The sequence below is a fragment of the Crocodylus siamensis genome, chromosome 11 (assembly GCF_052110815.1).
Source record: "Crocodylus siamensis isolate JL-2025a chromosome 11, ASM5211081v1, whole genome shotgun sequence".
NCBI classification, from domain to species: domain Eukaryota; kingdom Metazoa; phylum Chordata; order Crocodylia; family Crocodylidae; genus Crocodylus; species Crocodylus siamensis.
This window is the reverse complement of record NC_143405.1, coordinates 20,406,769-20,431,005: the sequence shown is the minus strand read 5'-3', so window position 1 is coordinate 20,431,005 and position 24,237 is coordinate 20,406,769. Positions and strand designations below refer to the sequence as shown.

General features: G+C 50.6%; 2 protein-coding genes across 3 annotated transcripts in view; one reads left to right on the top strand and one right to left on the bottom strand.

The window, feature by feature from the left end:
• Positions 1–6,074: 6,074 nt before the first annotated feature.
• TMEM203 (transmembrane protein 203) lies at positions 6,075–6,961 on the bottom strand. Its single transcript, XM_090021310.1, has one exon. It carries the CDS (start codon positions 6,895–6,897, stop codon positions 6,487–6,489), a length of 411 nt encoding a protein of 136 aa, XP_089877436.1. The 5' UTR covers positions 6,898–6,961; the 3' UTR covers positions 6,075–6,486.
• A 23-nt stretch (positions 6,962–6,984) lies between these two features.
• The window catches only part of NDOR1 (NADPH dependent diflavin oxidoreductase 1), a 38,983-nt gene continuing 21,730 nt past the window's right edge, over positions 6,985–24,237 (top strand). Inside the window, exons 1-6 of one of the 2 annotated variants that reach the window (XM_090021307.1) lie at positions 6,985–7,097; positions 9,687–9,821; positions 16,989–17,066; positions 19,912–20,009; positions 21,932–22,030; positions 22,895–22,996. In XM_090021307.1, coding sequence (XP_089877433.1) covers positions 7,083–7,097; positions 9,687–9,821; positions 16,989–17,066; positions 19,912–20,009; positions 21,932–22,030; positions 22,895–22,996 — 527 coding nt within the window. In that variant the 5' untranslated portion in view covers positions 6,985–7,082. The other variant, XM_090021308.1, reaches the window with a different exon arrangement.

Below are 24,237 nucleotides of genomic sequence, written 5' to 3'. Positions count from 1 at the left end.
CGGAGCTCCTCTGACATCACCCACTGTACAGTTATTCAGCATTAGTAAGATATCAGCTCTGCAAGTTACATTGCCTGGAGCCACCTGTATCACCAAGAGGAAGTTCTGGGACTCATGATTGTGGGTCTGTTCCCCCGCTCCTTTGGTCACCACATGCCCCTGGACAAATCACTGGACAGTGTCCACACTCTCCTAAGACCCATGCAAGAAGTAGGGGTACCATCAGAGACTCTGTTCCGCTTTCCCTTAGAGAGAGGCCTCATTTTAACCCTTGTACTTGTGCTCTTTCCTGTCCTTTTTTCTCTTTTCCCAAGAATCAGCTGTAGCCAGATCTGGTGCTCTCTTCTCATATCAGGGCTTTGGACATTAGCTTTTGGCCAGGACATAAAGCCACCCCCTACCCCAGGGCTATAAATATTGTAGCTTAGGTCCATGGCCCCCCAACATAGCCCCCTGGCTATGGGAGAGACTTTCAATTTCTGATAGGCCCCAAAGCCTCCCTTATCAATCTGGTTATAAAACTACAATAGATACTTGGCCTGGAAATGCCCTTGTACCCAGTGAAGATAACTTATAGGGTCAGGTGCTAAAATCTGCACTTTGTTCCACTTCTCAATGCTCTAGCTCCTGCTACTGATGGGAAGTTTCCGCACACACCCTGCACATGCAGATTTTAGCCACCTTGCTGATAAAGATGATTATTTCTTTGGGGGCTCCACCACACCACCATCTCCCAACACTAGAGGAGGAGGGGGACTGATGGCCCTTTTAACAGCTAGGGTTAAACCTTACTAAAACTGGTAGGTTTAACTGCCATACTTACTAAAGGTGGCCATACCTTTACATAACCTGATATGGAATGGCTAAGCCTGGGGGATACAGAACCAGGGTCCAAGTGACTTTTTGGGACTAAACATAAACAGGGATGAGAGTAAAGTCAAAAGGCTTAAACAAGAGTTCCAGGGGAGAACACCAAGTAGAGAGCCCTGGGTCTCAAAGATAACCAGGGAGCGAGTAGACTTTAGACAGACTCTGCCAGGAGCTGAGGAAACCAGGAACCAGAAACAAGCCTCATGGTTGCAGAACACCCCACTGTCCAGTTTCTTCCTGCTGGTCCCAAGAAACATTTTTTCCCCAAAGACAAATGCAAAGCTGTTCAGGAATGGGAATGATCTAGGAGTATTGGGATGGAGGGAAAAAGAGTGTGGGTAGAGAAGAGGCAGCTCTTCTGAAGAGGGAGGTGACACATTGAAACATGAGGAGAAGCTAGCTTCAGTGCTGCCTGAACACTGGTGCACAGCTCCTGAAAAAGTTCTTGAAATGTGGGGAGCAGGTTTAGGGTTGAGTATGAGCAAAAAGAGTCTTCAGGCCAAGAATAAGGAAACAGTCTCTGGTTATTTGATTCCTCCCGTGTCTGAGAAAGTGGAACTTTGCCCATTTTTTTAAATAAACAAACAGAGCTGTCAGAGTTTCTCACCTATTTCTCCTCTGAACTGAAGTAACCTACAAGGTGCTGAATTTTGGTGAGCTGGCCACTGGGCCAGATTTAGTAGCCATAAAAACCTACAAAACTATGAGGGAAGTTGCTCTGTCCAGCCACTGTTTAGAAAGTGGTTCATGCCAACATGTTCTACCCTCAATGCCTAAGAATAGCAAGGAAGATCCAAGGTGAAATCTTCATAAGCACCCAAAGCATTAGACTTACAAATTCCACAGAAAGTCAACTGGATCAGTTTAGATGCCTAATTTACCATTAAAATCAATGGCAAATTAAGTGCCTAAACAGCAGCAAGACCCCACTGTGCAGGCCACTGTACAAGCAAAACAGAAAGCCAGGCTGTGCCCAGAGAGCTGGCAGTCTAAGACAAGCAGACTGGGGAGTACAAGGAACAGTGACATATTCTTGGTCAGCACGATGGGCAGTGATCTCAGCAGAACAGCAGTCCAACCATTGTCAAGTGTTCAGCAGTAGCCCAGCAAAAGCACATTTTTCAGAAGGTTTGGAAGGAGAACAACAAACTTATTGTAGATGTTGACAGGTTGTTTGCAGTGATAGCAGAGAGGGTAGCCTCTCTGGCCAGTGATTCTCAACCAGGGTTCTGAGACACTGGGGTGCCTTGAGATCCTTTCAAGGGTACCATGGGATGCCATACAATGTTAGCACTGTGAGGTGTGCAAACATGATTCACAAATAAACCCAGAGATTTCAAATAGGAATCTGGTGTTAAAAACATTCTGACATGCTGTGGTCTTTCTGAATTCTTTGCAACAGAATTGCTCTAGTATTTTTGACAAAAAACAAAGAGTAAAAAGTAAGAGCTGGCATTTTTTAAGGGGCACCTTGAATCTATTAAGGGGTGCCTCAAGTCTAAAAAGGTTAAGAACCACTGCTCTGGGTGCTGGGCTGGAATGGCTGGGGTAGAGGTAAGTCTTACTGCAGCTGTGGCCATAAAGTGCTGCTAGAAATTGAGGAAAATATTTTCTTGCAACGCTGTGATTCTCTGAAAGGATGGTGCTATTCATGCAGCTGCAGAACACACAGCTTCTCCCTTTGGTTATGGTGAAGTCCAGAGTTTGAATTACACTTTGATGGGGGGTGGGGAGGGATGCCTGCAAAAAAATTTGGGCTGCCCCATCATGATGCCCTAATAAAATTGGAGACCCCCCCCCCGGTTATGATTTTGGGCTCCCCCATAATTCAAAACCTGATAAAGCCTGGTTACCCCTGACACCAGATGTCTTTGGATAATCAGTAATCAGGAGTCAATAGGCAGGAAGCATTCTTAAATCCTACTCATGGGTCACCCTGCAAGGGAGTACTGTTGGCACCTGCTGGCATATGGTTACATAAGCGACCTTTGGGCAGGTACCTGCAGTCCTTAATGAACCGCTCCCAGGCACAACTCATAGCTTCAACAAGAGCAGTTTCACTTAGGCATCATATCACAAATGTTAGAATATAGACCTTTGTTTACTAGAAGACGCTTCATCTTGGTGATAAATGTCCGATACAGGGACTTTTGCACTCTTGGCACAAAACAATAGCACTCTGCTCCAAGGGACCTTCTACAAACGATGAGTATTGTTCACCGTCAATAACACTCTAGTGTGCTAGAGGCTGTGCAAATACAAAAGAGCTGGCCTCTGCTCTAACAAACTTATGCTTGGAGGGAAACAAAGCATGTAGAGACACTGCATGGAGTAAGGAAGCAGCTAGGAGCCTGATAGCCAACTGCCTTTTCACAATACAGAGGTAGTAAGGTGCTTTTGGGTTCAGCTTATACAGAGCTGGAACAACTCCCCCACATGGCCTGGCTGTTAGGAGCTCCTCAATTCTTTCAGGCATCCCAGAAATGGGGACTAATTACAATCTCTGAGAATGCTAAGGCATTGAAACCGTATTTGTCAAATAAGCAGTTAGTGTGACAGTGCTGTAAACTGGAACGTGATCTCTGGATCCTGCTGGCTACTATTAATTGCAATGCATGGAAAACCCCAGGTCAGACTGGCATAAAGCAGAAGCAATCATCCATACACCAAAGTGGTTATGCTGCACTTACCCTCATAGTCTCTAAGCTTGAGCACTATCACGAAGGGATATCTCTGGATCTCATTCAACGCTGATGTATTAGTATAAAAAAGACAGAGGACACAGTGATGTGACAGCATGAGCATAACGGCACACACTAGTGTGAAAGCACGAGCCCAATGGCAATGACAGCACATTCTCACTACATACAATCCTGGTTTGTACTGAATTATGCTAGACTACATGAGACTCCTTGCTTTGGTGAATGTGCCTCTTGCATAGAAGAGTCCTCAAACTTTCTAGGTCATTGTTCCACTGCAGAATTTTTTTCTTTTTAATGAGAACATTCATTCCATTAACAGTTAGGTTAACAGCCCCATCAATGTTGCAACATAAAGCACTGTAAAATCAAGAATAACCAAAAGTTATTCTTCCCCTGCACAATCTTAGTTCTGCCCTTTCTATGCATGCTTTCAAGAAAATCTTTTAAGTTCTGCTTTCCTGAAGGAACCCTAAGGAGATCTGTTATACAGTACTCAGTAAGAGAGAAGGGTTCTGCAGAGCCCTGTGTCACTGCCCTGCCTCCCTCCCTTGTGGACAGTCACCAGGGCTTTGGTATTTAACCCAATCCCTGGATCTCACGTCCCTTGAAGTGTACCCAGTCTGAGCAGCATCCAGATGATGTCATTAAATCTGACCTCCTGGGCAGACTCCTCTAAGGTATGCCGTTGTTCTTAAGCTGGCACCTCTTTCTGGGAGGTGAGGTCATTTAGCCCAAGATCAGGGCTGACCCAGCAAGTCTCCTCAATACCAAGGCATGCTCTCTCCTGAGCTTCATCCCTGTGGGCATTTTCGTTTTCAATTTAACGCATTGAGTACCATGAGACAGTTAAAGCAAAACCAAGATCTAAATAACAGCCTATAGTAACCAGCAGTAGCTTAAAAAAGGGAGGGCAAGCACGGCATTTGGCACCACCTAAAGGGGAAAGGTGGTGAGGGAGGGAACACCAGAGTGGGGAGGGAAGGGCTTCACTCTCCCATCCTCCCTCCCTTATAGCTCCTTCAGTGGGAAGGCACAGCAGTGGCAGCAACACAGGCCCCTGTGTCAGTGAAGGGCATTCTGGGAAATGCAGTTACTGCTGTTGGGGGGGATATGTTACCCTCATATTTTTGCTGCTGAAAAACTTGTTTTTTTTGCTGAAGCAACCAAAAAAAACCCAATTAAGTGGCCATCTTACTAAGCCAATTTAAGTCCATTATTTCATGTCATTTGAGAGACACCGTAACAGCTTAGTACACAGATGACTAACCTGTGGCACAGCCAGCCTCTGTGCAGAATGCAACAGATCAGAGAGGGGATAGGCATCACAGTAGTAGGTAAGGCAGGAAGCAGAAGTCACAGGAAAGGAAGCAGAAAGCAGAGCAGGAGATTGGGCAGGGAGCACAAAGTAGGAAGCAAAAAGAACAGAAGATTGGGCAGAAGAGGACTGGAGTGACACCTGGGAGTGCAGGATTAATCTGTCGCATGCTTGCCAATAAGGTTGGCCTCCACTGGCTTACTAGAATATGACTTAATCCACTGCCCCACCTTCCAAATAGAAACAAGTACTATAATTATAACAATAGCAACAACAAGATTTATGAGGAAGGGATGAAAGAGCTAGTCATCTAGTCTGGAGAAGACTGAGGAGGATTTGACAAGTCTTCAAATACCTGAAGAGTGATCATAAAAAGGACGGAGATGGACTTTTCTCTGTGACTATACGGAATAGGTCTAGGAGCAATGGCCTAAAGCTGCAGCAGAGGAAATTAATCTTGGAAATCAGGAGGAACTTCCTTGCTATAAGGGTGGTCAAGCACTGCAACAGGCTTCCTAGAGAAGTTGTAGAATCTCTGCCTGCGGAAATTCAGAAAGCAGGTCGGGCAGACACTTGACTGGGATGGTTTAGCCAGGGATGATTTTGCCAAGCAGGGGGCTGAACTAGATGACCCTCATGTGTTCCCGTCCCAGCTCTACTTTCCTAGGATCCTAACAATAAATAACAACATTTAAGATGCCAAAGAGGGACCGTGTAAAATTGACAGTGAAAGGAAAACAGCCCATTGATCCTGGCCCTGAAGTAGGTATAAGTTAGGGGAAATCAGATTGCTGCTGTCTTCAGTCATTTCAACAAATCTGTAGTTCAGCTACCCAGGTTCACTGACAATTCGCACTGCATTGTAACTGGGAGTCTTTGCCTGACCTGCACGGAACATACTGTTCTTTCTACATAGAATACATTCTTGTCCTGCTGCTTTGAAGCTTGTTCTGGATGGATCAGACAGGCCCCAGTTGAGGCCATGACTGGAGCTTATATCACGAGCTTTGCATCCTCAGCATGCATAGGGCACGTAAGTCAGCAGCTGCCTTCATGAGGGCAACGTCCTCCCAACCCTGGGCACAGAAGTCCAAGGCAGGATTCCCTCCCCCTGGACTTGCCCATCTTCCCCAGGCAACAGCAGCATGCAGCAATATCCTCAGACAAAGCTTCATAAACAAGCCCTCTTGTTGGTGATGCGGCACATGTGCATCTTTATTATAAAACACCCAACGCGAGTTACCAGCATCGGCCCTTTCTGACATTCATGCGCTACCCCCAAAATTCAGACACGCTGTGGGGCTGCCATGAGACCTCCTGGGGGCATGGTGCTGATGGACAACCGCTTGAGGCAACTGAAAGTTTCTCAGCCTGGAGCTATGATGCCAATGCATGGTGACTGGAGGGAACCCAAAATGTCTCAGCCCGGGCCCACAACACTGATGGGCAGCAACTGGATGGGACCCAAAACATCTTGGCCGGGAGCCACAAGGCCACTGGGTGGCGACTGGAGGGAACCCGAAACGTCTCGGCTCAGAGCAGCAAGTCGGGGCCCAGGCCAGGGAGCGGGGCAGCAGCGCCAGGCCCCAACCAGCAGGGTCAGTTGACGCGGCAGGCACGGATCATGAGCAGCTGCAGCAGGATGAAGACAGGCGACATGATGAGGCCGTACCAGAGCTCACGCGTCTGCTCCACCAGCTTCTGGCACAGCAGCATCTCGAAGACGAACTTGAGGCTGAGCAGAGTGAGGATCCAGAAGAGGCGCAGCACGGCCAGGCGCTTCTCGCCGTCCTGGAACAGGCGCACCGACACGATGGCCGTGAAGTAGGTGCTCAGCCCGTCGGCCGCGAAGAATGGCACGAAGACCGCCCACCACGACAGCGCCGCGCCCGCGCCGTCCACCTTCAGCACAAGCAGCACGGAGGCGGCCAGCAGCGCCAGCCCGTGCAGCAGCAGCTCGAAGGGCGCGAAGCCGAGCCACTGCACCAGCTCCCGCAGCGAGAACAGCATCGCCCCAGCCCGCAGCGCGCTGCAGCGCCGCCCCCCGAGCACTTCCGGCGCACACCGGTGTCCTCACTGGAAGCGGAAGTAGCACAATACCAGCTTGCGCAGGGCAGTCGGACGTTCTTTTCGGGCCACCGACCGCCGCACTTCCGGCGCACGTTGTTGTTGTCACAGGAAGCGGAACTAGCCCGATGCCGGAAGTGCAGGTGGGTTCGGCGTTCTCCGCGGTTGGTCTGGGGTTACTAGTCCCGGTCCTTGACGAGCGGAGCGGTGCTTTCCATCCCTTGTCTCTTATTGAGAAGCTTCTATTCTTGCCTCTTAACAACTTGCCAGACAGTTACACGAGCTTTAGTGAGTCTCACCGCGGTAATGGCAACCAGATAGAAACGGGGGGTTGAAGGATTCCACCCTCATGACCTCGCCTCTTTCAAGGGTCAGGGAGAAAGGTCTGAAATGTAGAGCCCCTCCTTTTAAATGTCCTGTCAGCTGCTCCCTCCTGTTTATATAGAGGAGGCTGTAATCCGGGCACCGTGCTGCCTACAGCTGCAGGAGAATATTGGAGGGAGGGAGGAGCGTTTCTCAAAGGCAGATCACATGGTAAGGTAACTTCAGCAGCAGGTGCCCAGGTTCTGTGCTACATCTCCTTTCCAAAGGGACTATGCTCAAGAGCATGTTGCAGAAATCTGGTTTTGTGAGCAGACTCAGCCATAGCAAGTCTCAACCAACTGAATGATTATAATCTCCTGGCCACACAGAAGTGGGGGGGGGAGCACCTGTCTGTCACAGGTGCTCTTTCAAATAATGAGAAACCCAAGTTACAGAAAGTAGGCACTCACCTTTAGTTAAAAAGACAGGTGTCATCCTTGCCATGTCTTCATCTGCTTGCTTTCCAAACAGCATCAATTTCCAAGGATGCAAAATTTTAGGTGCAAATATTAACAGTGTGGGAACCAGAAGGTGCAGAAAAAGGGTACACTTGCTTTTTTCTCTGTCTGTAATGCCTTCAGTTTTTTGGGTTTTTTAATCAAAATATATATCAAAGTTCTGTTGTGGTCAAGGAGGTAGTGAAAAATGATTGACACAGGTCTAGGCTGCCTTAGCACTTGACTTCTAATGGAACATAGGTTGTAGCCTTTCCTTCTCAAACATCTCAAAATGTTGTGTGCAAAGCCTGTGACGCCCAAGGTTTGGGCATGTTTAATTAATGCTGCAGCATGTGCCTCTGGGCCAGGCTTTTCCATGAGTGATTGTTCAGTTTCCCCAATCTCTGTTGCCAGTACCCTTTAAGGCTCCCTGCAGAAGTTGCACCAAAAATCAGTACAACCAATTTTACCCCTTCCCTGGGAAACAGCTCTCCTCTGGCTGTTTGATGTATTATGGGAGGAAGCCAAGTAGCACTGGTTGCTCCATTGCCTGCCTTTCTGTCAGGCTATGGGAACCCCAGGGGGAGCAAGATAAGGCTTGAATGGCTATGCCTGAGGCTAGGGCAGCCTTAGCACTGAGTGCCTTTCCATCCATTAACAACCCTTTGTAGGCAGGGGCTGGGAGGTGAGCAGCCAGTAGGGATTCCTCCTGGGTTTCTGCCTTGTGCATGGGGCCTGCTGCAACTTGCACTAGCTGCTTGCAGTACCCTATAGACAGTCCTTCCCTTATGGATGGTTAGAGCGCCATGCACACCAGCCACTTCCTCTTTCCACTTTGTGCTTCACATATCAAGTTGCCAACCATGGCTGAGGCTATGGGGGCAGTGGGGTAGGAACTAAACATGCTGCCTGTGTGCCTGCTGGGTACTGCCCTCCACTTTTTCCAGGATAGTTCCTAGCAGGGACTGGTGGGAGAAAGTTACGTTTCTGCTGTCTTTGTTGGCTGAGCAGCATGTACCCAAGAGACTTTCCCAAATTTCTGGTTGGGTCCATTTGAATTTTGGAATAAGTCTTATGGCTCTGGGGCTGAAAGGAACCACACTGATATCAGGCAGGGATATTATGTGCCAGTGGGAACCTTTTTAAGAATCCCAGGACTGCTGTCATAGGAACCATCAGGCCTCTTTCTTTCCCCATGACTGGAATTAACTGTGAGTCATACCTTCTCATTGAAACACCAGTGATTTATAGCTCTCCCTTGTGTCTGGGTTAAATTTGCCAAGGGCTTTTGTCACTTCGAGTGTCCAGGATTCCTGTAACTCAAAAGGATTGGAGAGAAAAATAAACCAGTTGTACGACATTCTTGCTGTTTCTCCATGTAGTTATTTACCTCTGCTGGTTACATGACTCCTTCACTCAGCTACAGGAGTGATAAGGAAAATGGGACTGTAAATTTGCAAACATAGGCAAAAAAACTGGGGCCAATACCTACTTCTAACACATTTCTAAAATTAGCCAGCATTTGAGTCAGCAGTATCCCCTCACTTTGGAATACATCAGAGACTCACAGCTCTTTACAAATGCAAATTCTATCTCAAAATTTGTCCCTTCATCCTGTGTGGTTGGAACTGATGCCACCCCTATTTTACAGACGGGGAAATTGAGTACAGGGCTGAGACTAGACAGCAAATCAGCCAGAGCTGGAAATCCAGGAGCCCTGATTTCTAGTGTCTCATTTAACCATGTTGCTTTCTGTATTTTTACATATCCTTTATGCTAAAGCATTCTGCATTCCTCCTTCAAAATACATAAGAACCAAGTCCTGCTAGTGCTTCTTTTGAGTCCTAGCTTGACTTAGTGAGCAAGGATTCGCCTTGGCTCGCATTTTGCCTTGTTGCACTGTAATTCCTTGGCTGGTTTTGTCTCCTCCAGATGTCGGAACGGAAACTCCTCATTCTCTTTGGTAGCCAGACAGGGACAGCTCAAGATGCAGCTGAGAGAATCAGCAGAGAAGCCAAGCGGCGCCACTTCTGCTGTAGGGTGGAAGCCCTGGACAATTACAGTGTGGTGAGTTTTGGGGTGTGGGGGGGGGCAATGAATACTGATGCAGAGAAACATTTGTGCAGCTTCTATATAGGTTGTCCTGAACTGAATTTCTCTCAGGGCATTTTGGACAGCATCTGTCACTTTGACCTCTGCTTTTATAAGTCCTGGTTCTCATGCTGTCCCTAGAGTCATCTTGCAGGCCTGCATGCTTAACAGTGCTCTAAGAGAGAGCAAGTGGAGGAGATCAGTCAGAGATCAATACGATCTTAGTTTTATAGTTTCATAGTTTCTAGGGTTGGAAGGGACCTGAGTAGATCATCTAGTCCAACCCCCTGCCATGGCAGGAAAGATTACTGGGGTCAAACGACCCCAGCAAGGTGTTCATCTAATTTCCTCTTAAAGACCCCCAGGGTAGGAGCCAGCACCACTTCCCTTGGAAGTTGGTTCCAGATCCTAGCCGCCCTGACCGTGAAGTAGCGTCTCTTGATGTCTAACCTAAATCTCCCCTCTGCCAGCTTGTGACCGTTATTCCTGGTCACTCCTGGCGGTGCTCGGGGGAACAGTGACTCCCCCAATGCCTGCTGATCCCCCCTGACTAGTTTATAACAGGCCACTAGATCCCCCCTCAGCCTTCTCTTTTGGAGGCTGAACAGGTTCGGGTCCCGTAGCCTCTCCTCATAGGGCCTGCCCTGCTGCCCTCTGATCATGCGAGTGACCCTCCTCTGGACCCTCTCCATGTTTCATAGATTTCATAGACATTAGGGCTGGAAGGGACCTCAGGAGATCATCGAGTCCAGCCCCCTGCCCAAAGGGCAGGAAGTCAGCTGGAGTCATAGGATCCCAGCAAGATAAGCATCCAATTTACTCTTGAAGGTGTTCAGTGTAGGTGCTTGAACCACCTCTGCTAGCAGACTGTTCCAGACCTTGGGGGCTTGGACAGTAAAGAAATTCTTCCTTATGTCCAGTCTGAAACGGTCTTGCAGGAGTTTGTGACCATTCGACCTCGTCATCCCTTGGGGCGCTCTAGTAAAACAAACGTTCCCCCAGATCCTGGTGGTCACCCTTGATGAACTTATAGGTGGCCATCAGATCACCCCTGAGCCTACGCTTTTCCAGGCTAAAGAGTCCCATGGCTCTCAGCCTGTTATCATAAGATCTGTTTTCCTGACCTCTGATCATGCGCGTGGCTCTCCTCTGGACTCTCTCAAGCTTCTCCACATCCTTTTTGAATTGTGGAGCCCAAAACTAGACGCAGTACTCCAGCTGTGGCCTCACCAAGGCCGAGTACGAGGGGAGAATGACGTCCCGGGATTTGCTCGAGAAGCATCTATGGATGCAAGCCAGCGTTTTGGTCGCTTTACTAGCCACAGCATCGCATTGCAGACTCATGTTCATCTTGTGGTCAGTGATGACCCCCAAGTCTCTTTCTTCTGTAGTGCTATCCAATGTAGCACTGCCAAGCCTATAAGGAAGCTGCAGGCTTTTCCTCCCAAGGTGGAGAACCTTGCATTTTTCGGTGTTAAACACCATGAGGTTCTCGTCTGCCCATTTGCTGAGCTTGTCCAGGTCAGCCTGGATCATCCGCCTATCTTCTGGCGTGGATGCTTTGCCCCAAAGTTTGGTGTCATCGGCGAACTTGGCCAGTCCACTCCTGACTCCAATGTCCACATCATTAATGAAGATGTTGAACAGGATGGGTCCAAGGACAGAGCCTTGAGGGACCCCGCTGGTCACAGGACACCACGATGAGTGACTGCCATCGATTACAACCCTCTGGGTCCGACCACGGAGTCAGTTTCCCAGCCAGCGGATCGTGGTGGAGCCAAGGCCACAACTGGGCAGTTTGGCCAAGAGGTGATCATGGGATACCAGATCAAAAGCTTTTTTGAAGTCAAGATATATGACATCAATCTCTTCTCCCTTGTCCAGGTGATAGGTCACCTGGTTATAGAAGGAAATGAGATTGGTCAAACAAGACCTACCTGCAACAAACCCGTCCTGGCTATCCCTTAGAATGTTAGCCTGGGCCAGTGCATCAAGGATGGCCTCCTTAATAAACTTTTCTAAGATCTTCCCCAGAATAGAAGTCAGGCTAATGGGCCTGTAGTTAGCCGGATCCACTCTCCTCCCTTTCTTGAAGATCGGCACCACATTGGCCTTCTTCCAGTCTTCAGGCACTACACCAGAGTGCCAGGAGTTTTCAAAGATCCGTGCCAGGGGCTGGGCTATGATGCTCGCCAGCTCCTTGAGTACCCTGGGGTGCAGATTGTCAGGGCCGGCTGACTTGAAGGTATCCAGCTTCTCAAGGTGTTCCTTCACGAGGTCAGCATTTATGGAGGATAGGGGATCCCCATCACCCGGATCTCCCTGTCCCATAGCAGGCATGGGCGTTTCTTTTGAAGTACGGCGCCCAGAACTGAATGCAGTAGTCCAACTGCGGCCTGACCAATGCCGCATAGAGGGGAAGGATCACCTCCTTGGACCTGCTCGAGATGCATCTGTGGATGCATGACAGGGTATGGTTGGCCTTCCTGACTGCCGGCCCATGTTCATCTTGGAGTCGATGTTGACTCCAAGATCCTTTTCCACCTCTGTACTGACGAGAAGGGAGTTCCCCAGCCTGTAGGTATGGTGCTGGTTGTTCCTCCCCAGGTGCATCACTTTGCACTTGTCAGTGTTCAATCCCATCCTATTCTCATCCACCCACCCTTGTAACCTGTCTAGGTCTGATTGTAGCCTATTCCTCCCTTCTAGCGTGCCCACATCCCCCCACATCTTAGTGTCATCAGCAAATTTGAACAGGGTGCTTTTTACTCCCTTGTCCAAGTCACTGATGACAATGTTGAACAGTGCAGGCCCGAGGACCAAGCCCTGCGGAACCCCACTGCCCACATCCCTCCAGGTTGAAAAGACCCATCTACCACCATTCTCTGGGTGCGGCCCTCCAGCCAGCTGGCAACTCAATTGACTGTGTGGGTGTTGACACCACAGTCCCCCAGTTTCTCAGTGAGAACAGGGTGAGAGAGAGTGTCGAAAGCCTTCCGAAAGTCAGCGTCTAAGGATTTGGTGATATGATCATAGAAGGCCACCAGGTTGGTCTGACAGGACCTGCCACTGATGAACCTGTGTTGGTTGCCCCTAAGTATGCAGTCCCCTGCTGGCCCCTCGTGGATGTGTGCCAGAATAATTTTCTCAAACAGCTTGCCTAGGATCAAGGTAAGATTAACTGGCCTATAGTTTTCCGGGTCCTCCTTCTTCCCCTTTTTGAAGATGGCAACCACGTTGGCCCTCTTCCAGTCCTCTGGCACCACACCAGAGCACCACAAGTGCTCGTAAAGCTGTGCCAGGGGTCCTGCAATGACCTCAGCCAATTCCTTTAGTACTCTAGGGTGGAGATCATCTGGACCGGCTGACTTGAATATGTCCAGTCCCTCCAGAAGCTCCCTAACTAGTTCCTCACTAACCCTTGGCCTAGGTGCGCCTCCCCTGGGGCCTGAGGGGGGCCCAGCGGGGGGGTGACTGTTCTGGTCCCTGCTTAGGAAGACAGAGGCAAAGAAATCGTTAAACATGTTAGCTTTGCCATCTGGTGTGACGACCAAATTTCCTAACGTGTCCTGCAGGAGCCCCACATTACCCGGAACCTTCTTTTTACCCCCTATGTATTTAAAGAAGGACTTCTTATTATCCTTAATCCAGGAAGCTATTCCCAGTTCCATCTCTGCCTTGGCCTTCCTGACTGCCCCCCTACATCTCTGAGCAACTGCAGTATAGTCATCCCTGGTGATGTCCCCTCCTTTCCATAGGGTGTACACCTCCCTTTTAGCTAGGAGACATTCCCGGATGCTTTTGGTGAGCCATGGGGGCTTGTGTGCCCTCCTGCTCCCTTTGATCCTCGTTGGGATTGCCTCCCTTTGGGCTTGGAGGATCGTCTCCTTAAGGAACGACCACTCTCCTTGGACACCTGGCTCCCCTCCCCTCTGGGACCTCAGTGCTTCCCTGACTATTCTCCTTAGCTCATTGAAGTCTGCCCTCCTGAAATCTAGGGCTGCTGCCTTACTGCAGGCCTTTGCCACCTCGCGCTGGATGATGAATTCCAGCAGGCAATGATCACTGTCACCCAGGTGCTCAAGCACCCGCAGCCCCCTCAACAGGTCATCACCAGGTCATCACCCGTGGCCAGCACGAGGTCCAACAAGGCGTCTCCCCTGGTGGGGCTGTGCACCTCCTGGGTTAGATGGAGATCCTGCATTCTGGCTAAGAACCTACGTGAGTGGTCCATTCTAGCTGACTGCTCTTCCCAGCAGATGTCTGGGAAGTTCAGATCCCCCAGGACTACCACATCCTTAGACTTCACTACCTCTGTGAGCTGACCTAAGAATTCCTGGTCAAGTTCTTCCCCTTGGTTGGGAGGTCTGTAGTAGACCCCCAGTGTTAAGTCTCTTTCCGCTCAACTGCCTTGTATTCTAACCCAAAGCACTTCAGAGTGCCCGTCCTCTGATTCTTTGTTAATTGATGAGGATAGGTATTCCTCCTTAATGTAAAGTGCCATGCCCCCACCTTTTCTTCTTGTCCTGTTCCTCCTGTACAGCCTATAGCCCTTGACATTCACCACCCAGTCATGCATTGAGTCCCACCATGTTTCAGTGATCCCCACTATGTCCGGGTTGGTGTCAGCTAGCAGGAGGTTGAGTTCCTCCTGCTTGTTTCCCATACTATAAGCGTTTGTGTAGAGGCATGTGAGGCCTCCTGTGGATGTGTGTACTGGCCCCCTAATCACACCATTGCCTTGGCCCCCGTCGCTTACCTGTGTATACGTTTTGCTCGTTGGTCTAGGCTGGGCTGTACTTGTGGGCATTGCTTGGTTTGGCAGTCCGATGATTCCTCCACCTTCATCTTCCCCTTCCCCTGATGAGCCTAGTTTAAAGCCCGCCGGAGGAGGTCCGCCAACCTAGAAGAAAACACGTGCTTACCTTTAGGGGAAAGGTGGAGCCCATCCCATCCAAGCATGTCTCTTGTCGTGATGTGCCGGTCATGGTTGAGGAAGCCAAAGCCTCTCTTGATACACCATTGCTGAAGCCACCAGTTGGTCTCCGCGGTGCACGTTTCATGCCGTCTTCCACGTCCACTCACTGGTAGGATAGAAGAGAAAACCACCTGTGCGCCCATCTCCTTTAGCACGCACCACAGAGCGTGGTAGTCCTCCATCAGGCAATCAGGGCTTCTCCTGGCCGCATCATTAGTACCCACATGGACTAGGACCGTGGGGTAGTAATCGGTGGGCTGGATCATGGTTTGGAGCATCCCTTTCACGTCCTGAACCTTTGCTTCAGGTAGGCAGTAGACCTTGTGTGCCGAGGGGTCCTGGCGACAGATGGGGCCCTCCGTACCTCTCAGGATGGAGTCGCCTATGATGATAATGCATCGCTTTCACCTCCTGGCCTGCTTATCTCCTTTGGCCTGCACGGGACATGGAGAGCATGGAGTTGCCTCCTCCCTGGTTTCCTCCTCTCCTTCCTTCTCTTCCAGGGTTGCCAGGGCCTTGTACCTGTTCTCCAGCTGGACTGGAAGAACTGGTACTGCTGTGTTACGAGCAGCCCTGGTTCAGGAGGTGACCGTCTACCACTTAGCAGTGGAGGTCACTTCTTGAGGTGCATCTTCCTTGGGTGTACAGCCCTGCAGGGAAAGAAAATAGCTGTCAATTTCTTCCTCTGCCTCCCTGATTCCCCTCAGCCTGCTAACCTCCTCTTGGAGCTCCCTCACCTGCTCCTGCAGGAGGAGGCGGGCACCTGCAGGACAGGTGTGGGGGTCCCCAGTCCCTGCCCCCCCAGGCCTTGCTGGGCAACTCCCGCAGGCCAGGGGGTTGGGGGATGCCAGCCCCCCCCGTGGGTTCTGTCTGGGTGGAGGCCTCAGACAACCCTGGAAAGGCTGCGCCTCCCGAGCAGGGGCCCTGGCAGCACTCCGTGTCGACACCATCATAGGAGTTGCTGCCTGTTTCTGGCTGAGTGCGGTGCCTTTGCCCTGTGCTGGCAGGAGTCTGCCTTTTGGCCCTTCCTGCTTGTATCTTATCCAGGTCAACTTACATTGATTTGACTAATCTGATTACTTAGAACTGATTTCTATAAGGTAAGGAGGATGAACTTGTTCTGCAAAAGTTGGTGGGTGTCTTGAGTCAGAATTCTAATATTATAAAAGCCTTAGTCTGTCTGTCTGTAGGTCTATAACGCTTTATTCGCATTCTGATTGGCTGAGGCCAACATAGATGCCCCCCCTCCACCCCACCCTGCTCCCTGTACTGGCAATGATGTGGGGTGAGGCCACCAGAGCTGGCTTCCCCCCCCCACCCCCTTGATCCTTGGAGGTGCAAGCAGTGGTGGCACAGTGGGGAGTGGGGTCAGGATGCTGCAGGGGGGTGAGAGTGGCACTGGCCTTGGTCTACCCCTCCCCCCTTCTGTCATTGCCACCTGCAGGGAGGAGCGGGTGGTGGGGGAAAGGGAGTGAGTGTGCTGTGGTGGGGGGAGGGGAGGAGTGGGCCCGGGCCCAGGGAAGGGGGGAGCAGGCCTGGACGCCAAGCAGCAGGAGGGAAATGGGGAGTGGGCCTGGATGGGGGTGGGGGGAACATCATTCTTGATAGGCAATTGGCTAGTGATTATAGAAAGAACTAGATGCTTTTACTGTTTCCATACAGAATGAAAAGGCTCTTGTTGTTAGCCTTGTCATTGTATCGCACAGGGACTCGAGCAAAGCAAAATACCTGGATGTGGCTGCAGGGCTATTTTGGGGCAGTGCAGCTAAGTGATACCCTGCTAGCAGCAAATGGTGGGAATATGGAGTAAAAGCCTTAGTGTGCTCATTTCTGTGCCTGTACCTAGTTCCCCTCCCTCCCTTTCATTTAGGTCAGGCCTCTGGCATAGCTGGTTTCTGAGCTCTGATGCTTTGTGCAAGTGGTGGGCCTTGCCATTGCATACCTATGGCTCATTGCAATGCTAACTGTGGTGTATAATGGCAGCATATTCACAGTGCTTTGGCTTCATCTGGCTGGTGATGCATGGTGGGGTGTTCAAGGCTGTGGTGAGGCACAGCAGCCTGCACTGTGGTGGGTTGGGCCACGGCTGTATGTGGGATGCTGTGTCCTGTGGTCACAGCTTGCTAACTCTACATCTGTGTTTTCATGTTTGTTTTTGCATGTAGGCAGACCTCATCAATGAGACATTGGTGGTATTTGTGTGTGCAACGACAGGCCAAGGGGACCCGCCTGACAACATGATGGTAGGCTATGCGACTGTCTGCACCATTTTTGGATGTGAACATGGCTTTCACTCTTGGATTTGCCTCCTCAAGCTCCTCCCCTTGTATTTTTGAGACAGGCGTAAGGGAGCAACATTAATATTCTCTGAACAATGGCTGTGGAGGGGTCATTTCATTAGGACAGACCTTTGGTGACCCTGTGTGACCTCATGCCGTTCTTGTGGGACATTAGGTGCCAAGGCCTTGCCAAGAGCTCTCTAAGGATGCGTCCACACATGCAGGCACGTGCATTTGCAGCAGCTCAAATAGAAGCGGCGCAAATTTGAGCCAGGGCTTTTTGCCTCAGTGGGGCAAATTGTGCCACTTGGGGCAAAATAACCCTGCCTGGCTTCTGCATCTGCGGCCACTGTAAGCTAAAGGCCTGCCCTGTGCTGGACCCAGCAGAATAAAAAGCTGCCCTGGCTCAGGGCTACTCACTTTCAGGAGCTTCTGGGGCCTGGCTAATTGTTACCTGGGGACACTACCCTGTGTGTCAGCTGGACTGCTGTAGCAGCTCTGAGAGTTTCCTGTACCCTCTGCCCACTGCAGCAGTCTGGCAATAGGAGCTGCTGCCCTGCTGTGACCTGTGACAGCATGTGGCCCCAAGACTGCACAACTGCCAAACCTGGATGGGGACTGCATAGCCATTAGAGGCATTTGCACCTCTGGTCCAGCTGCCAGTGGACTGTGGCAGCACAGTTGGCCTTTGTGCAGCACTACTGCCATGTGTGCCACCACCAGCCATTTGGGCAGCTGTCGCCCAGAAGATGATGTCACTGTGCTGGTCTGCTCTGCCCTGTCAAAGCATGTTTTCCTGGCCCCAAGAGGCCTGGAGGTCAGCCACCTCCAGCAGGGTCCTGGGTGCCAGCTCTGAGCAGGCTCTTTTGCCTGGGTCCTGCCACTTGCCTCATTAGCAGGAATTCTGGTGTTGCATATTTAAAAACTGCAAAATCCCTGATAAAAAAATCCCCAAGTCACTCTTTAAAATACCTCAAAATCCATGTTCTTCCACAAGTAAATAAAAGACTACTAGATATACATATATATAGAGAGAGAGAGATCCAATCAGCTGGGCAATGTTTTATTGACATATTCACAATTTTAAAGTATTTGGAAGCCTATTAGTGCCCCTACCATCGTAATAAAATAAATTATAAATATCTGTAGTTTGGCATTGACTTTTGGCTTTTTTGTCATAGAAAAATCAGAGCCGCCCCTACCCCCTTCACTCACCAGGACGTGCAGAACTGAGCAGCACTGATATGCTAGTGTCCTGCCCCTGCCCTTGCCCCTCACTCTCAACCAACAGCCTGGCCCCCACCCCAGTCTGTTTCCTCCTAACTCACAGGGCCAGGTATGTGGGTGAGGGGTTTGTGGGTTGATTGTGGGGGGGCTGTGGGTGTGGGGGGACTTATAGGGGGCCTGCTCAGGAGGGGTGGGTCCCTTGCTCCCTGCAGGGGGCTGCCTCCCCTGCACAGCTCACTGACTGCTCCTCCCACAAGGTCACAGCCCCTCAACGGGGGCCCACAGCCACCCGCAGAGCCTATGTGCCCCCCACCTGGCCCCAGCCTCTGTTCGCTCCCCAAACCTCCCTGATCGTTTCCCTGCCCAGCCCCAGTACCTGCCACTCACTAGTGGCCTTTGGGGCCTCATGGCACAGCACCCCTGTGCAGCATGGAGCGGCAGGGATTGGCCCTGGCTGCCTGACACCCACGCTGCCTCTGCTGCCTTGTGCACCACTGGAGCTGAGCGGCACCAGCCCCAGGTGACAGCTGGAGTGGCCCTGAGCTGCCAGTCAATGCACAGCACTGCATGGTGCCTTGCTGAGCTGGGCCGCACCTGCACAATGCGGCAGCAGGGATGCCAGGCAGCCAGGTCTGAGCCCCACTGCCCCAGTACCAGGAGCTGTACCACAAGGTTCTGAGTGCCCTGATTGCCACTGCCAGTAGCTTGGCCATTTAGGGGAGTGGGGATGGGTGGGGAAGCAATTGGGGAGCTGGGGAAAGCAGGGGAAATGAGGGGAGAGCAGGGAAAATGATCGGGGAGCAGGGGAAACAATGGGAGAGCTGGAGAGAGCAAGAAAAACGATCAAGGAGGAGAGGAAATGAGGGGAGAGCTGGGGCAAGGAGGAGGGAGCTGGGGGAGCGAGCGGGGTGCTGTGGCCAGGCAGGGCCCCCCCCCATGGTCCCCTACCGCCCTCCTCCAGCCCCCCACCAGCCCCGACTTACCTGACACGAAGCCAGGTCCAGGTCCCTGCAGCCTGCAACACTGCTTGCCTCGCACGGGCAGGCAGCGTGCTTCAGTACCAGGGCAACAACCAGCCACAGAGACCCTCCGGCTGGCTACTAGAGCAGCTCTGTGGAAGACGAACCCTCCAGTGCCTTGCCCTGCTTTTTCACCCAGGTTTTTTTTGACCCCTGGATATCCAGGTATCTAATTTTTCCCCTGTGCTGCAGATTTGCAGTGCAGGGAACAGTTGTTTGTTCCCATATGTGTGTCTTGCAGTATCTCAAAGGGCTGAGACGCTGCAAGAGGCATATGTGCGCTCATGTGGGTGCACCCTAAGGGTGCTCTCTCAGACTGCTCACATGGAAGGCCTGACTGCCATTTGTTTTGTGGCTCTGGTTTTCCTAGTCTCCAGTAGTTGAGCTGACCAGATGCTTCTATCTGAAGGGGTCCAACTGACTGGTTGATCACTGTCTGTCCCATGGCCTCTTTAATAGGAACAGGCTTGGGCCTCGGAGAGCCGAGCACTTACCAGTGCTGGTGATTTGAGGGACTGGTATCCATACTGGAGCCATGGAATCTCTTGACTGTTTTGTTGTAGAATTTTTGGCGATTTATATTCCGCAAAAACCTGCCCCCCAGCTCCCTGTGCCAGATGGACTATGCAGTGCTGGGCCTTGGAGACTCCTCCTACCCCAAGTAAGTGATTTTTTTCCCACCCCTAGCCCTGAGGGTGGTATCAGACCAAGAGCTCTTTGTGGCCCCTGGCTTATGGTTTCAACCATTTGGTTCCTGAAAGCTGTTTACCATTGGACTCCCAACCCTCCGGGTTGTCAGGAAGGGACAGTTTTTCCCAGAGTCTCTTCTGCATAAGTCAGACAGTGGTGTTTTATAATCATGCCATGTAGGGCTTTGTTTTGTTCAACCAAAAAGGAATTTGTGTAATGAGAGTGCATGCTGCTGTTGGTGAATTGCTGGCAGTGAGGATGAGTCTGTGACAGTCCTCCTTCTTCCTTATTTGAGTGTGAGCAGCATCTGGGGAGCCAGCTAAGGATCAGGCCGTACCTGTGCTAGGTGCTGCAGGCATGCTGGGAGTCTGGTCTCTGTTGAAGTTTTGTCTGAGCAAAATGATGGAACAGTTAATATAGGACTGCAAGGGATTTATGAATGTAGGCACACTGAGCAGGAGTAGGGAGATGTTATTCCATCTGTATATGGCATTAGTGAGATCATGAGAAGCTTAGGGCTTGGAAGGGACCTCCTGCGTCATCAAGTCCAGTACCTTGCTACTACATGGAACCACATTATTTAATCCCTTTAATGGGTGTATCAAACACCATCTGGCTGAGTTCATTCCTGGTCACTCAGTCAAGTCCCAATGTTTCCGTTTTGAGAAGGGAGTTGAACAATTGGAAGAAGTGCCTTAAAGAGACACAAGAATGATCTGAGGTTTGAAAAACCTGCTTTACAATTAGAGATAAAAGGAGTTCAGTCTGTTTAATTGATCTACACAGTAGTGAAGGAGCACAGTGATAAGTCTGCACAAATACCTGAATTAGGAGAAGAATGGATGATATATCTAAGGTGTCTTTTATCCAGCAAACAAAGTTATAACATGGTCTTGGAGCTGGAAGTTGACATTAGAAAAATGCAAATGAGGAAGAGGGCAAAGGTGGTTGAACTAGAGTGGGGGTTGTTGTCCATTGGGATGCATTATCAAGAGAAGTAGCAAGTTCTCTTACCACCTGACAGTTTTCAGTTAAGCTTGGATGTGCCTTTCTAATAGACCTGCTCTAGCTCAACCCCGGGCTAAACCTGATGAGCCAATCACAAGTGGATCTGATGTAGGAATTGTTAGGTGAAGATCTCTGGTCTTTGCCTGTAGCAGATCAGACTTACCATAACAAATCTTGGGATTGATGAACCTGTGTCCTTAGTAAACACCAAGAATTAGACTGTTGCCTGTGTTCTTCTTTCCTGACTCGAACCAGATACTTAAATGACCAGACAGGAAATATCATGACCTGGCATAGCCCTTAGACTGCAGTAATGGGGGTCCTACAGAGGAGCCCAGAGAGGGAGAATTCCCCCAAACCTACCTAAGCCATTGCTTTCCTTTTGACTTTTGAGTCCAGAGAGCACTGCCTGGGCCCCACATACTGCTCCCAGGTGAACTGCTTGTCGGCAGTTTGCACACAGAATGGCTTTTAGGAAGAAGCTGAGCATGGAGCAGCTTCTTCCAGGGCCTGGTGGGAGGGTGGGACATCTCTATTTGGAATGGAGGGATTTTTCTGTATTGTTAAAACCCACCTACTAAAAAGACAGATACATGTTCCCAGAGAGAAAGTAGAGCACATTGCAGTGTACTGCATTCCTGAGGTCTGTACCTTCTTCTGTCTTGGAGACCTGCAGACCTGCTCCCAGCAGTGTGTGCATGGATCAGAGCAGCCTGGGCTGTGGACCATTAGGCTCATATCTGTGCTGAGGTCTGTTAAATCCTGTCCCTGCAGTGAGCTGGGGCACATATTAGCCCTAGTATCCTGCTACAGTGCAGACTCTTCTGAATCTTGTTCCTGCCCACAGTGCCTGCCAATTGCATCTTCTGATCCTTCTTGACCCAGGTTTAATTTTGTTGCCAAGAAACTGCACAAGCGTCTGCTCCAGCTGGGTGGCAACCCCCTCCTGCCAGTGGCTTTGGGAGATGACCAGCATGACTTGGGGTAAGAACCTCCAATGGGGGAGGGCTGGCTGGAGGGAATCCATGTCAGCTATCTTTGCAGGCTGCACCTCCAGGACCCTAGAGACTCTCCCTGTCTTTCCAGCTCTGGCCCATGCCCCTAACATCTGGCCAGCTTCTGACTGGCTGCACTCCATGTGCTATTCCAGGCTCAGAGCCTCGTACAGCTCAGCTTGGGTCTGCTTTTCTGTCCTTTACCCCTCCACCCAAAGCTAGGTTTCTATTTCAGGCCTTTCCTGTTGAACCTCCAGCTTCCAGTCCCACCTGCCTCTTACCCCTACAAACTGCCCCACTGAAAAGAGACCCCAGAGCCTCAGAGTTACCCTGAGTTTTCTTTGCATATGTCAGGGATTTCCTGGGGCCACAGCTCTTGGACCCAAAGAGACTCTCCTTTCTGACCTCAGAGCTGATTGGAGAGCCCTTCCTGCAGTGCTGTTACCAGGCCTCCCACAGGGCTAAGTTGGGCAGCCACTGCCTGCCTGTACTGAAACTTCTGCATGTTGCCAGTCCCCAAAATGTAAAAAAATGGAATCTCCAGCTTATAGATCAGCCCTCTGTTCTGGGAGAAGCAGAACTCATACTTCTCTCTAGATGGGAGCCTCAGATGGTGTCAAAGCCAGTTGTTATGCAGTGGGCAGCCTCAGTTCACCTGGGTTATTAGGGGTGCTAGCACTGCAGAGTGGCACCTGATTTTCCCTAGTGCCCTCTCTCTGGCTGACAGAAGGAACTGTGATTGAGGGACTCTCATAGGGTTGCAGTAATATGCATCATTTGGGGTTTGGAGTGGGGGTCGGGGAGTTGGGATCCAGGTGTTATGAACTCTGCTGTTTGTATTTGCCATCTGCAGACCAGATGCAGTGATTGATCCATGGCTTCTGGACTTATGGGAAAAGGTCCTGGCTTTGTACCCTCTTCCTCCTGGCCTTGGCATCCTCAGCCGTGATGTCCTGTGAGTACAAAGTGTGGACAGGGACCACCACAGATAGAGCAAGCTGGTTGTCTGTACCTGCTCCTTTGAGAGGCTGTTTCCCCAGATGAAGATGATCCTTTTGGGGACAGAAATGTGTTCAACTCTCTGTCAGGAACCCACCTTTCTGTAGTTTCTGGACCCCCACCATGGGTTGTAGGTTAGTGGATCTGCCCTGACAAACAGCAGAACAGAAAGACTTCACCAGTGCAGAGCTGAAAGAGATATGGTCCATGCTGAAACCAGTCTCAGTATGGCTTGTCCCACCTCCAGGATTTGGGTGTTATGATAGTGGAGCTCCCTGGCACACAGCCAAGGCAGCCTGCAGATTCTGTAAGTCTTGTCTTTGTTCTGGAGACTCCCATGTGAAAAGGGGGCTCAGTGAGGTACTATCCTCCCTCCTGCAGTGGCATAAGGAAGTAGTGGGCTGAGCCAAGTCAGGAATAAACACCTCATTCACCCAAAGATCTCAGACAGCCCAAAGCTAAACTACTGTTTTGTGGCCCTTCTGGGGAGGAAATGTATCCAGTTTCCTGTCAGGAAACTTCCTCCCTACTGCTTTGTGGTCAGTGTGCACTGGGGCCCTGCCCTTTGATCATAAGCTGTGTGCTTTACTCCTTGGGTATCATTCATCTGTCACAACCATGCTCCCAACGTGAGTGCCCTGCTCTGTGGTGTGTAGTCCCACTGAAGCAACAGAGGGGGAGTTTGGCAGATTTGAAGGGGAGAAAGGAGGAGGAGTTTCCTTTCTGATTTGTGGCAAATTTGCCTCCAGCAGGAGAGAGAAGAGCTTATTTTGCTGCCCCATGAGGAACCCAAGGGAGAAGCTGCATCTGGCTGTACCTGGGTAGTCTCTTGCTGTGGGTGTTTCCACATTGCCCCATCCATGTTCTGGCTGTTCTAGAAGGGCTCTGTGCACTGCTGTTGCACTTAGTCCACTAGATTTACTACAGCCTCTCCAGGACCATCTGTCTCTCAGGGTGGATCTAGCTGCCATGACTGTTTCAGAGCTATTCTCTTCTTTTGGGGTCTCTGGCAGCTGTGTAGATGAGCTGGATGGTGCTCTCTTTCTGCATGTTAACTCCTGAGGTCCTGTTGTCCCTTCAGTTTGTGGGACATTCCTGTCCCTGCATGTGGGGCCAGCCTGTAAAGCAGTGCACAGAAGATCCTCTGGGCTGCTTGCCATAACTCAGTAACACCAAAAAAGCCATGAGGTAGACTGT